The 15,251-nt window shown below is 44.4% G+C and overlaps 1 protein-coding gene across 1 annotated transcript in view; it reads left to right on the forward strand.

Moving 5' to 3' along the window:
• Window positions 1-1,236: 1,236 nt before the first annotated feature.
• LOC148522756 (ubiquitin carboxyl-terminal hydrolase 35-like) overlaps window positions 1,237-15,251 on the forward strand; it is a 36,942-nt gene continuing 22,927 nt past the window's right edge. Inside the window, exons 1-3 of the mRNA XM_088473784.1 lie at window positions 1,237-1,918; window positions 8,472-8,607; window positions 13,916-14,045. Of these exons, the coding sequence (XP_088329910.1) occupies window positions 1,237-1,918; window positions 8,472-8,607; window positions 13,916-14,045 (948 nt within the window). The remainder of the gene's footprint in view (window positions 1,919-8,471; window positions 8,608-13,915; window positions 14,046-15,251) is intronic.

Here is a 15,251-nt window from a genome sequence, read left to right on the forward strand (position 1 = left end):
GTAAGTGTACATGAATGGCTACTAAACACCACCATATATGGCATCGATGTGATGTGATATATATCGTGATATTTATCGTGAACCACTTGATTGGTTGCTATGGGCAACATCTCCACTTCTAAAATCTCTCACTTTAGTAAATTTACCCCCCCCCATTGTTAGACAGTCAATAGGTTGACAAGGGCAAAATGTCTACAGGGACAAAAGGTCGATACACTAAAAGTCGACATGTAAGGAGGTCTACGGGTACAAATGGTCGACGTGGTCAAAAGGTCAACACACAAAATGGTGCCCGTTCCACCTCCCAAACACTGCAGCCTGTCACTCAGATGGAGGGCTGCACATGTGCTGTATACATCCTGTGCATACACAGTCCTCTAATAATCGGAGATGTGCGTTAACCATCGGGTTAGTGTACATCTTTCGGAATCAAGGCCTGATTCAGAGCCGGACACTATTAGCGCTCGCTCATTCAGGAAAAGGGGCTGGCTATTCAAATGAACCGTTCGCTCTTTGGGGTCTGTTGACGCCTCCATGTCTGAACAAGCGACCAAAACATGCGGTCGTTTTTTTAAAAAATACGCCCCCTGGCCGCTCGCACCATACGTCATGTCCGCTATTTATTAGATTAATCGGGTACATCGAAAGGCGTCTGAACTGCTCGCTATTCTTGTGGTTGGTTTTTCCTACCGCAATGTTGCGAGCAGTTCTGACTTTAAAATAACCAAGTGACGTGGGCAATGACGCTGCTGTAATAATTATGCACACCCATAAAACGCCCGTTTTGACCTTTAGGCACGCCTGCGTCCTGATCTCCACTCCCCGTTTTCAAGCACCTTCCCCTGTTACCACCCACATACGCCTCATCCTGTCACTCAAAATAGCAGGCATTCGCTATTCAGCGAGCACACGATTTTCGGCCGCACTGACTGGTTCGCGCATGCGTATTACAAACCATACGCATGCGCAGTTGTGCGACCATCGCTCGGAACGAACGAGCGGCCGCTTACGAGCGGCTCTGAATGAGACCCTCAGGCCCTATGCAAGAAAGTATTGTGGATAAATACTTTTTTTTTTTGCCGCTTGCTTCATGAATGACCTTGAATGTTTGCTCTTTGTTGCCAGTAAAGGAATATAAGTAACATTTCTTCTTGTTTTTTGTTCCAGCCCCACTGCTGATATCCCCTGCATAAAAGTGTGACACTGCACTCGCTATTCGGGGGCTAAAAAGAAGCCATGGATAAGATACTAGAAGCCGTCATGCAGTCCTCTTATCCCATGTATGTCAAGCAGAGCTTAGCGCGACGAGTGATTGAGGCCTCCAAGCTGCCGATCGACAGTGAGCAATGTTGGTCTATGCTAGAAATATCCACCAAGCTCTTCTTTTTGGGTGAATCTCGATTTGCAAGGGAAACAGCCAGAGAAGTCCTAGAGATCTACGGCAGGTACCACCCAGAAGAGTTTGAGGAATTTTTCAACGTCAGATTTATATTGAGCCTCCTACAGGAAGGATATGGCACTCTCGGAAAGAGACACGTGCACATCTTAGACTACGTACATCTTGGGCTTCAGTTTGTGTTGGACAAGCCTTCCGCCAAGGAGATCTTCAGGCTGCTGAGAATAGAGGTTCTCCGTATCGTCTGCGAAAGGCCGAGTCTTAAGGTCTGTGTGCGGATCAGCAAGCTCTTAACGTTATGTCCACAGTGCATTCCAGAGGGGAAGCACCAGGTCTTGTTCTGCCAACAGCTAGTCAGGTGCATTGGTCAGTTCCACTGCCATTCTGAAGCAGAAGAGGGGATCATACAGTTCCTCGACCAGGTGAACCGAGTCGGTGGGCTGCTGCAAAACATCTGGAGCCTTCAGGCCTCCTTGGTCCTGCCATCCTTAAAGGAATTATTTGCTGTTATCTCCTCAACAGGTAAACACTTTCAGGCTACATTATGATATATATACTGTAAGTAATACTGTCAGGTTATTGAGTGGGATAAGAGAGAAGAGAAGATTGCTTTGGATTAAGTAAGTGTTGGTCTTATTATTATAGCAGACGTGCCGACCCTCCCGACAAGGCCGAGACCCTCCCTAAAATCTGAAAAAAATAGACAAGTTGGTAATCTCGGCATTGTGTAGTGGGGGCGTGGCCATGATGCCGCCATTGTGCGGTCATGCCTCCTGCTTCGCCCCTAATTAAGCATGCTGTCCCCGCCATGCCTACTTATGGAGCGCCACGCCCCCATCACTATGGCGACGTGGCTGCCCCCTCCTGGAGTCTAGTCTTTGGATGGCTTTTGCACTTTCGTTCGACTCAGGATCACATTACTTGCACCTTACGGGTAAGAAATATAATCTAGCTACCAGTATGTAATCGATCACTGCTTATTCAGGAGCTAATTTACTAAATGACTAAACTACTTTGCAGAAAAATCCACAAAACCAGCGCTCCCTTCAATGAAGTAAAGGTTTAGTCATCCACTGATCCTAACGTATCCATTCCATGGTGTCTATAACACATCAACACTTACATTAGGGTTCTCACCCGTAGGCATATAAAGGTATCTTTATCCTTACATTCCATCTTCCCTTCGGAGTAGAATATCTAAGGAACTTACATCAGTATCCTCACCCGCATGCCACAAAAGGTATCTCTACAAATCCACGTCACACAGGTATTCATACATGACGTGTAAACAACCCGACGGAAAGGCACTTACACTGAAGTTCAGTCTCGAGTGTACACAAAGGTTTCTTTTATTCCAATAAGGTATTGATCCTTATAAACAGATCCTCTGTACTCTTGTGTCCGGTTAAAAATAACAGATTTATTAAATAAAATAATAAATAAAATCCTTGGCGTCTGTATAAAAACACAAGTCCTTCAAAGGGGAAAAGGGAACATCCGCATAGCTGATTGGACTTGCTGTGTTAGGAGTCCACCACTGTGCTGCAGTATTCACAGGGAAGATGGTATTCACTTGTCCTCAGCGCGTCCCAGGTCCCCCAAAGGTATGATAGCCACGGCTTAACAGCTTCAGTGCGTTTCGGGGAGCTAACTCCCCTTTTTCAAGAAGTGCCGTGTTGCTTCCTGTGTGTCGATGTTGAGTGACAGCACGCCCCCTTTGGTGGGCGGGCCGGGGGAGTTGCTGTCCAAACTGAGGCATTCCCATGTGAACGCCTCCGTTTGGGGGCGGCCCCACTGACATCACGGTGATGTCAGTGGGAGAGATTTCGGCTCTGTTAGAGCCGAAATCTCTCTGGGGCTTGCGGCAACGAGACCCTACCACAAGGGTCTCGTCGCAAGCCCGATGGTCGCCATGGTCTTGACCATCGCGACCATCTTCCTGGCCGCTCGCTATAGCTGTGGGTGGTCCCCCACAGCTATGCGAGCGGCCAGGAGGCCGTTCTAAAAAAAAAAAAGACCGGCCCTGATTCAGAGCGAGCGCTCTATCAGAGCGTCCGGCTCTGAATCAGGGCCTCTGCACACACGCAGCTCTTATAAAATACATATAATATCTGACTCAAAAATGGATAATTGTAAAACATTATCACACAACAATGAATGTTTAAAAAGGATTATAATCACTAAAAAAAGATATGATAACTCTAAAAAGAAATAAATAATTCCTCAGCCAGCCGGGTGAGATAAAAGAGGGGAGAAAGAAGAAAAGTATTAGGAATAATCCAACTGTCAAGGGGAATAAATAAAATCATAAATAACACTCGAGCTATAAAATAACATTTGGACTCGAAGTTCATATTTAACCCACACAGTTTTTAGTTGATAAATGGTTTTCATTTCAAGTTTCGCAAGGGATTCTACTATATTGCTAATTCTCCAATTCCCTTTGCATATTTTAATACCACAAAAACTCTTTCATTTGTTAATGTTACAATTGTGTCTCTCTTTGAAATGTGATGAGACACTATGTAAATTGTAGTCCTTTTCTACATTCCTAACATGTTCAGTTAAAGGGTCTCTCAACCTTCTACCTGTCCTCCTCACATATTGTTTTTCACACTCACATTCCAGTAAATAAACAACATTTTTACTATTACAAGTAATAAAATCCTTAATGGAATGAATCTGGCCTGTGGTCTTGAATGAATAGTGTGTTATTTTGTTCCCCAATTTACAACGCTTGCACATGGAGCAAGAACCACAGGGATAGAAACCTTTGGATAAAACACCTGTCACCATTTTTTCCACAGGGAGGGCACTCTTAACTAATAACTTTTTTAGATTATCTGCCCTCTTGTATATAAATTTGGGTTTCTCTGTAATATGGTCCTTTAAAAGGGGATCTTTAGTCAGACTTTTCCAGTGTTTACTTAAAATTTGTTCAATACATTTATATTCAGATGTATATTTTGTAATAAACTGCACTTAATTTTTCAGATCCTTACTTGTATTCTTTTTCTATCTGAATTCTCCAGAGATTCTAATCTGGACAGGTTTCTACTCTTGCTTTTAGCATCTCAAACTTTCATTAGATCATAGCCTTTGCCTAAAAATTGTTGTTCCATCATCGCCACCTGTTCATCAAACATCTCTGCTGTAGTGCAGTTACGTCTGAGATGTTGGAACTGGCTATTTGGTATACTAGCAACCCAATTCATATGGTGGTTGCTATCCCAAGAGATGTACCCATTGCAGTCTGTAGGCTTGGTGTAATTCTTTGTAAATAATCTTTCTCCTTCAAGGTATATGGCTATGTCCAAAAAGTTTATTTCCTGAGCACTCACATGAAAGGAAAATTAAATATTTTTATCGTTGGCATTTAAATTTTGACAAAACAGATCCAAAAACTCTCTATCACCATTCTATATAAATAGACAGTCGTCTATATAGCGGATCCAGAGCACCAGGTTGGCACCCCACTGGTGGCCAGTCCATACTGATTGGTCCTCCCAGTGAGCCATAAATAAATATATAATTTAAAGCCTCTGGGCCTGATTCAGAGCCGGACGCTCTGATCAAAGCGCTCGCTCTGAATCAGGGCCCTCCTACCTAACATTGGAGCGGCCTCATGGACGCTCACATAGCTGTGGGTTACCACCCACAGCTATAGCGAGCATCCATGATAATGGTCGCGATGGTCAAAACCATCGCGACCATCGGGCTTGCGACGAGACCCTGCGGTAGGGTCTCGCTGCCGCAAGCCCTGAAGTGATTTTGGCTCTATCAGAGCCAAAATCACTCCCACTGACATCAATACTGATGTCAGTGGGGCCAGACTCAGACGGTAGGCGTTCCCATAGTAACGCCTCCATCTGGCAGCCACGCCCCCGGCACGCCCACCAAAGGGGGCGTGCTGTCACTCACCATCGACAGCACGCCCCCTTTGGTGCGAGACCCCGAGCGACGGATTCCCCGTCGCTTGCCGGGTCTCGCGCATGCGCGCGACAAAGCTCCCTCTGTCGTGCGCATGCGCACTTAGGCACCATCGACCCGCCTGCGAGCGTCCAGCGCTCGCGAGCGGGGCAGAATCAGGCCCTCTATTCCTAATGAGTGTTTTATAATGGTAAATAAAGATTTGACATCAGTAGTTACCATCAGGTAACTGGATTCCCACTCTACATTCATTATTCTTTTAATCATGGAGATTGTATCTTTCACATGTGATTTTGTTTTACATACCAAGTGTTGAATTTTGTGGTCCAAAAATCAATATAAATTGGATGTAATCGAGTTAACCCCTGCCACAATCGGGCATCCTGGCGGCTTCTCCAGATTTTTATGGACCTTCGGTAGCACGTACAATACAGGAATGGAGGGGTTATTTATTTTTATAAAGCCTACTTCATCCTCGAAGATTACAAGGTGGGTGGTGTAAATACCTATAAGAACATCTAACTTATTTTGTATGTTCGAAGCGGGATCACTTCTTAACTTTTTGTACGTATCTTTATCTGAAAGTTGATTTAAGATTTCCGCATGATAATCATCGCTATTTAACACCACCACACCACCGCCTTTATCGGCGGGTTTAATAACTATTTTGTTGTTATTTTTCAATGACGTTATAGCTTTTCTTTGTATTATTGTCAAATTATTACATTTAGGGAATTTAAATTTCGTATTCTCGAGGTCCTCTTTAATCAGATGTTCAAACGTCTCCACAAAACATTCTCTTTTATGTTAAGGGAAGAAAGTGGATTTCTTTCAAAAGAGTCTCCCTTCTACTGGAGTCTCCTTTAATTCTTTATCTGCAAAAAATCTTTTTGATGATAATTTTGTTATGAATCGTTGTAAGTCAATGAAGACTTCGAATTCATCTATCCAGTTAGAAGGGGCAAATTTCAAACCCTTTTCTAAAATCTCACTTTCTTCTTTAGTTAGTGTATAAATACTCAAATTAAAGACCTTAGTTTTATTCTTTCCACCTTTAGCGGGATCATTAGAATCAACTAAATCCACATAATTTTTTCCTGTGCTTTATCTTTTTGTATAAGTTTGAACCTTTTCCTTTTGAACATATTTTTAAAAATCCCTGATCTACAACCTCTTTTATATTTTGTTAAAGCTTTAGTAGGAGATGTTTCTGAGGTCAAGTTCAGTCTCTTTGGAACCTCTCCCTCCATAAAAAATGATCCGATCGATCATTTATTTTTCTGTCTGGTGATCGGTAACTCCCTCTGTTGTTTCTCCCGTAGTCTTTTACAGCCAAATCTTATCTATAAAGGTGCGTACACACTGGGTGATTAAAGTAGATGACTGAACGATAACGATATCGTTCAGTCGTCCACTTTATCGTCCATTTTTAACACAAAAACGATGAACGATAACGACGACGCGCGTTCCTGCGGGTCGTTCGTCGTTATCGTTCATCGGGTTAACATGCAGGCCAACCTGACGATGTCGTCAGGTTGCTGCATGTTATGGAATGGGGGAAGAGAGCCCGGCGCTGAACGATATCGTTAATGATATCATTCAGCGGGTGTGCTCAGTGTCATGAACGACATTGAGCACAACCTGCCGGGGACACACTACACGACATCGCTCAGGGAGCATATCGTCTAGTGTGTACGCACCTTAAGTGTTGCCTTTTACATTTGTTCTATATCCCCTGTCTACCCTTCTTGGTTCATCATATTCTTGAACCTTGAGAAATACAGAACACGTTCCCTGTTTCCGTTCTTAAATTCATTATTCCTCCTCCTACCGATATTATGCTGTATTGTATAATCTTTCTGTCTAGTAGGTCCAGTATTATTTGAAAAGACCGGGGGAGGAAATTACCTCTTATTTCTCTCTCTCTAGTTATTCCTATTCGACCGTAGGGGTCTTCTATTACCTCCAGGAATCCAATCTGGTTTAGTAACAACTGGTTTATAAATGTTGTCACTCCGTGCAGCCGGAGGCAAATCCTGATTTTGGGGAGATCTATCGACACACCCATTGTGCATAGTCTGTTTTATCTCTAAAGAGTTTCTTTTGTTTCTTATTCATAAGTTCTCTTTAATTTTTCTCTATCCAAAATGTAATTCTTTTTTCAAGTTCCTTATAATGCTCTAGTAGGAGTTAGCTCCACGAAACGCGTTGAAGCTATTAAGCCGTGGCTGTCATACCTTTGGGGGACCTGGGACACGCTGAGGACAAGTGAATACCATCTTCCTTGTGAATACTGCAGCACAGTGGTGGATGCAAGTCCGAACAGGCTATTCGGATGTTCCCTTTTCACCTTTGAAGGACTTGTGTTTTTATACAGACGCCAAGGATTTTATTTTATTTAATAAATCTGATTTTTTTTTTTTTTACACCGGACACAAGAGTACAGAGGATCTGTTTATAAGGATCAATACCTTATTGGAATAAAAGAAACCTTTGTGTGCACTCGAGACTGAACTTCAATGTAAGTTCCTTTCCGTCGGGTTGTTTACACGTCATGTATGAATACCTGTGTGACGTGGATTTGTAGAGATACCTTTTGTGGCATGCGGGTGAGGATACTGATGTAAGTTCCTTAGATATTCTACTTAAAAAGGTAAGAAAGAAAGTAAGGATAAAGATACCTTTATATGCCTACGGGTGAGAACCCTAATGTAAGTGTTGATGTGTTATAGACACTACGGAATGGATACATTAGGATCAGTGGATGACTAAACCTTTACTTCATTGAAGGGAGCGCTGGTTTTATGTTTTCTTATATCTATAGGGAGTTCAGGTGTAATCCATTTCACTTTACTAGCTGCTACACCCTTATCTTAAAGCGCTGGTGTTGAATACTTCTTTTTTTTTTTTATTACATATCTTTTTTATTGAATTTTTGAAAAGAGAATGTTTTACATACATCAGTTGGTGCACATAAGTAAAATCGAATTGTACCATAAAACCCAGAGAATTCAAATAGCCAGACAAACTCAATTAAATTGCCAATATAATTTGCTGTAATCATAACAAATCATACAGTATATAAAACTTTGCAAAATAAAAGGAAAAAGGGGAAAAGGGATACTTTTTATCATTTACTTTGCAGAAGAGTCTGAGACGCCCTCGAATTCTTTGGCGAGTGTGGTGCAGTACATCCCGCTAGAACTCATGGAAGGAGTCGTTAGAAATTTGGCTAACGCGGACAGTGTCACAGATGCGCAGATGATGACGGCCATTATCAGGTACAAAGAGCAGCAGCGGAAGTGTCTGAGGAGGGACTGTATGTGTGGGGAAAAGCTATTGTACAAAAGACATAAATATATGTAAAATATCCTAAAAATATATAACGCACGATCTACTGTACATTGTAAAGGATATAAAAAAACAAGATGGATTTCTCTGCCCGGTTTATCCGCACTTGGCCTATGACCTTGTGTTTCTATATGGTCACCAAATGTCTGTGCGACTTTCAGGGCTGAATTCCATTTGTCCCGTCTTTGCCGCAAATTGCTTAATGCGGCTGCTGCTTTTTGCTATTCAATTAAAAACTAGTTAAATGAATGCGTCCGCCAGTCTAGTTTATAGTTCGCAGCCCGCCAGCCTAAGTGGAAAGTAGGAAAACATTTTAAGATAGAACCGTTGAGGTACCTCTGATACACCACCCCCCTCATTTAATAATAATTCATGTTAATAGCATGATTTGGCCAATAATGATTTTTATTTTCTGAGAAAAACTAAAAAAAAAAAAGGGCAGAATTATGTGGGACATGTAATTTAGAGTGTTGTATACAGTGGTGCTGACAGGGGGTTGTTACTCTTTGCCCTGGCCCAGGCTATTTGGAGGTGCCCGGGTCAGTTGCACATCTGGCAGAGGGCCTGATTCAGACCCGGTCGCAAGTGCTGTGCGCTCGCAACCGGGTCGATGGTGGGCCAGTGTGCATGCGCACGATGGAGCTGGCTCCGTCGTGCGCATGCGCGAGACCCGGATAGCGACGGGCACTCCGTCGCTCCGGGTCTCGCAACAAAGGGGGCGAGCTGTCGATGTTGAGTGACAGCTTGCCCCCTTTGGTGGGCGGGCCGGGGGAGTGGCTGCCCAAACGGAGGTGTTCCCTTTGGGGGCGGCCCCACTAACATCACGAGTGATGTCAGTGGGAGAGATTTTGGCTCTGTGAGAGTCGAAATCTCTCTGGGCTTGCGGCAACGAGACCCTACCACAAGGGTCTCGTCACAAGCCCGATGGTCGCGATGGTCTTGACCATTGCAACCATCTTCCTGGCCGCTCGCTATAGCTGTGGGTGGTCACCCACAGCTATGCGAGCGGCCAGGAGGCCGTTCTAAAAAAAAAAAAGCCGGCCCTGATTCAGAGCGAGCGCTCTGTCAGAGCGTCCGGCTCTGAATCAGGGCCAGAGAGCGTGAGTGAGAGAGAGAGAGAAGACTGCTGCCGGTTAACGGAGGGAGCCTCTCTCCCCAGCCCAGCACATGGTCACCCCCCTTCGCTGTACTATCTGCCCCTTGGCTGAGGGGGACAAATATTGAGCGTGCGGTGCCGAGCACGGTACTTTTTTAAAGAAATTTGTGATGGGGCGTCATTTCATTGTCATTTAAGGTAAAACATATCTGTATATATGGATTTGTCTGAAACTGAGACTTTTGTTTTTGAAAAATAGAAGGATATCAGAAGTCACATTTTAGTTCAGTGACCTACAGGGCGTGATTCAGAGGTGAACACACTGCCGCTGTTGGACGCAGTGAAGCAACGTTTTGTTACATCATTAATACGCACTTCAGCAGCCACCTCTGAATAAGTCCCATATACTCTGCGGCCTGCGGCCTCATATTTCTTCTTTAGGTCATGTATCTCCTCTGTAACTTCTACCTTCCTTCCCCTTACTTGCCGCAACATTCTCTGTCTATTCCTCCTCTCTCGGTAGTGGGCTGCCTAACCTGTTATTTGGGCCAGAGCTAATCTAATCTGACTCATCAGGCCTTGAAAGTTTCAGTTGTTTAGTGTATAGCAAATCGATTTGGAACTCATGCCCGCTGCCGTGGTTGGATCATTTGAAAACTCTCATCATATATGGGCAGCTTAGCGCATAGCAATACAAACCTTTATTACAATGTGAAATGGGGGCCCTTTCATTTGCAAACCTCATATTGGACCAGAATAACCAGCTAACAAACCCATGACTTGAATTGGTTGGGTATAATACATTTATTTTGGGCATAAACTTCTCTCCTGCAATTTCGATTGTAGTGGAAAGGCCCTGGAGAGATAGAAGTGCTGTCCTTGCAGTAGAATTTCCTGTGCGCTTTATGACAGCGGAAGTCAGAGACTGGTAATTGTCGTTTAATATTAGATAACAAAACAAAATGTGCTTGTCCTGTGCAGTAACTGTTATATTGTATATACTATAAACTACCAACAAGTACTCAAATAGGATGAGTTGGCTCTTCATTCAGGTGAGTAAGGAGTAATGTAATACCAGGTCTAGTTCACATTACAAGACAGCTGATCTGCCTAGGAACTAGGAATATTCCTCAAATATAATATATATATATATATATATATATATATATAAACGGATGGCACTCCGGTATAGAAACAATAAATCAAGCCACTCAGTGGTGTTGGTCAACGTTTCAGAGGCGTAACCTCTTTTATCAAGACCTCATCCCATGAGGTCTTGATAAAAGAGGTTACGCCTCTGAAACGTTGACCAACACTACTGAGTGGCTTGATTTATTGTTTCTATACCGGAGTGCCATCCGTTTCTACGTTTCTACATTATACCTGTACCATACGGATTACAGCAGGAGGGGCACCTGAACTGTTGAATATATCTCTTGAGTGCAGGACAATTCAAGTACTGTATATATATATATATATATATATATATATATAGCTGAAGAGTGATAAAAATTATGTAATGTAATGGTCTAAACTCTGACCCCTCCCACCAGTGTGAGATGTTACTTCCAGAGGGTTCTGGCATAACACACTACTACGGTCTCCAAACTGTCTTATCACACACCATCTCATCAGGGCTGTAGGGAGGGGTGTACAAGTGGTGCTGTGACCCAGGGTGCAAAGCCCTGGGGTGGCACCATCACTGCTCCCAGGGCTGTAGACAGTGGGGACAAGTCCAGGTACTGGATGCGGGCGTGATCAGAATTAAGGAGCGTGGCTACACCCCCTTCCTCCAAACATTTAAAAAATACTATGTGCAGTGCCTCAAGCTACAGGATGGAGAGTGCCTCCAGCACTACAGGGGGTGGTGTGTAGCACAGAGCTGGGTACCTGTCTCTCTGGGATCCTTGTTAGATCTGTGACTGTGACCGCTTTCACTCTCAGTCACATGATCCCCAGTTCCCGCCATGACTGGCTCTCAGTGCTAGGCCAATCAGGTCCCTGGGAGAGGGGCCGAGCTCCGCTGCATAGGGGGACAATGTGAATATCCCCCTCAGCAGCTTACCATAGTGCTGCCCACTACAGCACCGCTGAGGGAGACAAGTGCACCCCTCAGCAGCAGACTCGGTACCCTGCCATGCCCCACCAACCAAGCATAGGCCCAGGTAAACAGTACCTCTCCTTTTGGTGCACCTGGCCCCTACATCTGGCTAACAGGGCGCCTGGAATCCATAGCTCATGGGGTGAAATTTAGTATATTAGTAGAGAGGAGCCAAAGAGCATCTTTTAGGTCACTGAGACATGGCCAGTCTCCCATGCACGCAAAACGTCGCTGGTTCCTGGTAGCACTCACCCTTACCGATTAAAGCACTTCAAAAGGATATGGCTAAGGAGATTGCTGAGGCATGAGACACTCTGTGCCTTATACCTCAGTGCTGTCACTGGTTTATAGTTAATTATTAGGCTGCATATGTTACTGTATTGGCTCATCCCTGTCACGTTTAGGGTTTTTAGATCTGAGTAAGGACCCGTGGACTGGGCTGACGGCTTGTGGTAGGATCAGTGGTCTACTCATGGGTGAGACCCATGTGGTCAGGGCCGGCTCCAGGGGGATCCGCGCCCTGTGCAGGACGGGACTTATGCGCCACGTTACCAGGACCGAAAATGGAGGCGTGACCTAATTACAAGAGGCCATGCCCCCTAAATGATGTTGTATGGGGGCGTGCCCGTATGGCACGCCTCCGGTTAATGTCAAGCTGGGGGCAAGCCCAGCACTACGTCAGTAGCTGGGCTGCAACCCAGCCCTATTGCTGCACTGAATGTATGCTGCGTGCATATGCGCGGCATCCATTCAGCTTCTCCGGGGCCGGCACCACTGCACAGCTGCGGCGGTGGAGATGCTCAACCTCCCGACCACCCGCAGGACACTTCGTCCCGTGGGTGGAACAGCAGGGCAGTGCCCGAAAAACTGGATTGTCCCGCTGAAATCGGGAATGGTTGGGAGGGGTGCGCCCTCTATGGAGTGGTGACCCTGTTTGACCGCACTGGTCGAACGTGCCTCGAGCCGGCCATGCATGTGGTAAATGTCTGATGCCTTCAGAGAGGTCAGTGACAACAGCAAGGCTCCCTGTCGGCCCCTGGAACCAATTGAGTGTAACGCAATCTCTTACCCTGGGTATAGGGATGCACTGTGGTCTGTCACAGACTTGCCGTCCTCTCTGCATTCCCTTCTCCCCGCTGGTCCTGTCAGCCTGCACAGCCATCGGACATGCACTGTGTGAGGAGGGAGCACTTCATGTACAGTCAGGGAATATCTACTCCCTGGCCGCAGGTGGCACAGCCTTATTGCGCCCCACCTCGGCCAGCGCCCATGGCGAGTGCCATCCTGGCCAAGGGGTAGATACGCCCCTGCCAGTGAGGGTAGCAGACAGCCAGAGTGGAATTGCAGGCTTGGACAGGAGTGGAACCAGAGAGAGTAGCAGCCAGCTGGAGTGGAGTGAGACCAGTGAGGGTAACAGTAGTTGAGCCAGACTGGGATCGGTGCAGGCTGATTTCCGCTGCTTTTCCGCGCGGGAAGATAGAGCGCTCTAGTGGGGGCCGACACAGGGTGCTCCAACCCCTGGAGCCGGCCCTGACTCAGAGGCTGCAGCTTACAGGAATCCAGCAGCACAGGTTCAGGTAGTGGATCGAAGGTAGCACTTGCTCACTAGCGAGTGAGATCACTGGAAGGTAAAGAACCACATTGTTCCGACAAGGTGCTAGTGTCAGGTGCAGGCTTAAATAGGACCCTCCTGTCAGGGATAGGATGAGCTTGTCATGTGAGAGCAGGAGACAGATAGAGACTGGATACTGATTCTCACCTGATCAGAGACAACATGGCTGCACCCATGAACCCCAGGGAATGGATTGACAGTGTACTGGGACAGAATGGCCCACCTTGATAAGGCACCACCAGACAGGGTAAGAGTTACTAAATCCCGCTGTTGTGACTCTGTACCTACTACTTACTTACTATTGGTAGGATGCATTTTATGTATTTTGGCTGCCTGGATAGTGTGTGGATGATGGGTACATTATAAAGATTTTTTCCAGAGTGCTGGACCGGGCACCTGGTGTCTATTGTCTATGGTCTCTCTTTGCAGGATGATGGACTGGGTGTCATGGCCACTGGGCAAGAATATTGACAAGTGGATTATTGCTTTGTTAAAAGGCCTGGCAGCCGTGAAGAAGTTCAGCATACTGACAGAAGTTTCCCTCTCCAAAATACGAAAGGTTGGTTCGAATCCATCTGTATGCTAGTCATGATATAATTATTATAATAATTACTTTTTTAGTTGGCCAATGCCGATCTGTGATATATGTAGCACAAATACCTATATATATATATATATATATATCACAAAAAAATCCTAGACTGTGCTATTAATACAAGTTACAGCAGCACCCTTCAGTAAGTCCTCTGCTGGAAGGACTATTATACAAATGAACAAACAAATTACTGATGGGGCGCTCTTAATAGAACACAGCTTTTTTATATAATAATAATAACATGCAATGCATTCCCTCTTAAAATGTATATATCTTCTATTCTCTTTGAAGAGACAATTTCACTGTGGTTCCTATTTGCTTTTCGATTCAAATCAGTTAGTCCAGATAATGAGCTTGCTTCAAATCCTCCTCGAGGTTCTATAAAAAGATACCCTCGTACCAAAACACCCAGACAGTTGGCCCAAGGCCAATATTAATAAACAAATTAAGAAACAATTAAAATTCTAAAATGATAATTTTATTTCTTTATTAAAAATCCAACAATATTCTTACATGGTATTGATATTAAGCAACAACCGATCTTTAAAGAAGGATAATTTTCACCTTCCAATCGGAAAAATGTTTAGATGTAGTGTCCACCTTTCTTTTAAAAGAAAGGTGGACACTACATCTAAAAATTTTGAATTTTAATTGTTTCTTAATTTGTTTATTAATATTGGCCTTGGGCCAACTGTGGGTGTTTTGGTACGAGGGTATCTTTTTATAGAACCTCGAGGAGGATTTGAAGCAAGCTCATTATCTGGACTAACTGATTTGAATCGAAAAGCAAATAGGAACCACAGCGAAATTATCTCTTCAAAGAGAATAGAAGATACATACATTTTAAGAGGGAGTGCATTGCGTGTTATTATATAAAAAAGCTGTGTTCTATTAAGAGTGCCCCATCAGTAATTTGTTTGTTCATATATATATATATATATATATATATATATATATATATATATATATATACTGTATATAGTGTGATAGTTTGCTTAGAAATGTCCTATTTAGAGATTGTAAAACAATGAGAAGGGTTTCTGTGTGGGTGACAGGTGTCGCCGTGTTTCAGCATCATCATAGCTTAAAGATGGCGGCATGCCAAAGCCAGTTGTGAGAATGCAGACATGGTCATTAGGTCGACAGAGTACACGTACATTGTGAAATCAC

The sequence above is a fragment of the Taudactylus pleione genome, unplaced genomic scaffold, assembly GCF_031769625.1.
Source record: "Taudactylus pleione unplaced genomic scaffold, aTauple2 ptg000140l, whole genome shotgun sequence".
NCBI lineage: Eukaryota > Metazoa > Chordata > Amphibia > Anura > Myobatrachidae > Taudactylus > Taudactylus pleione.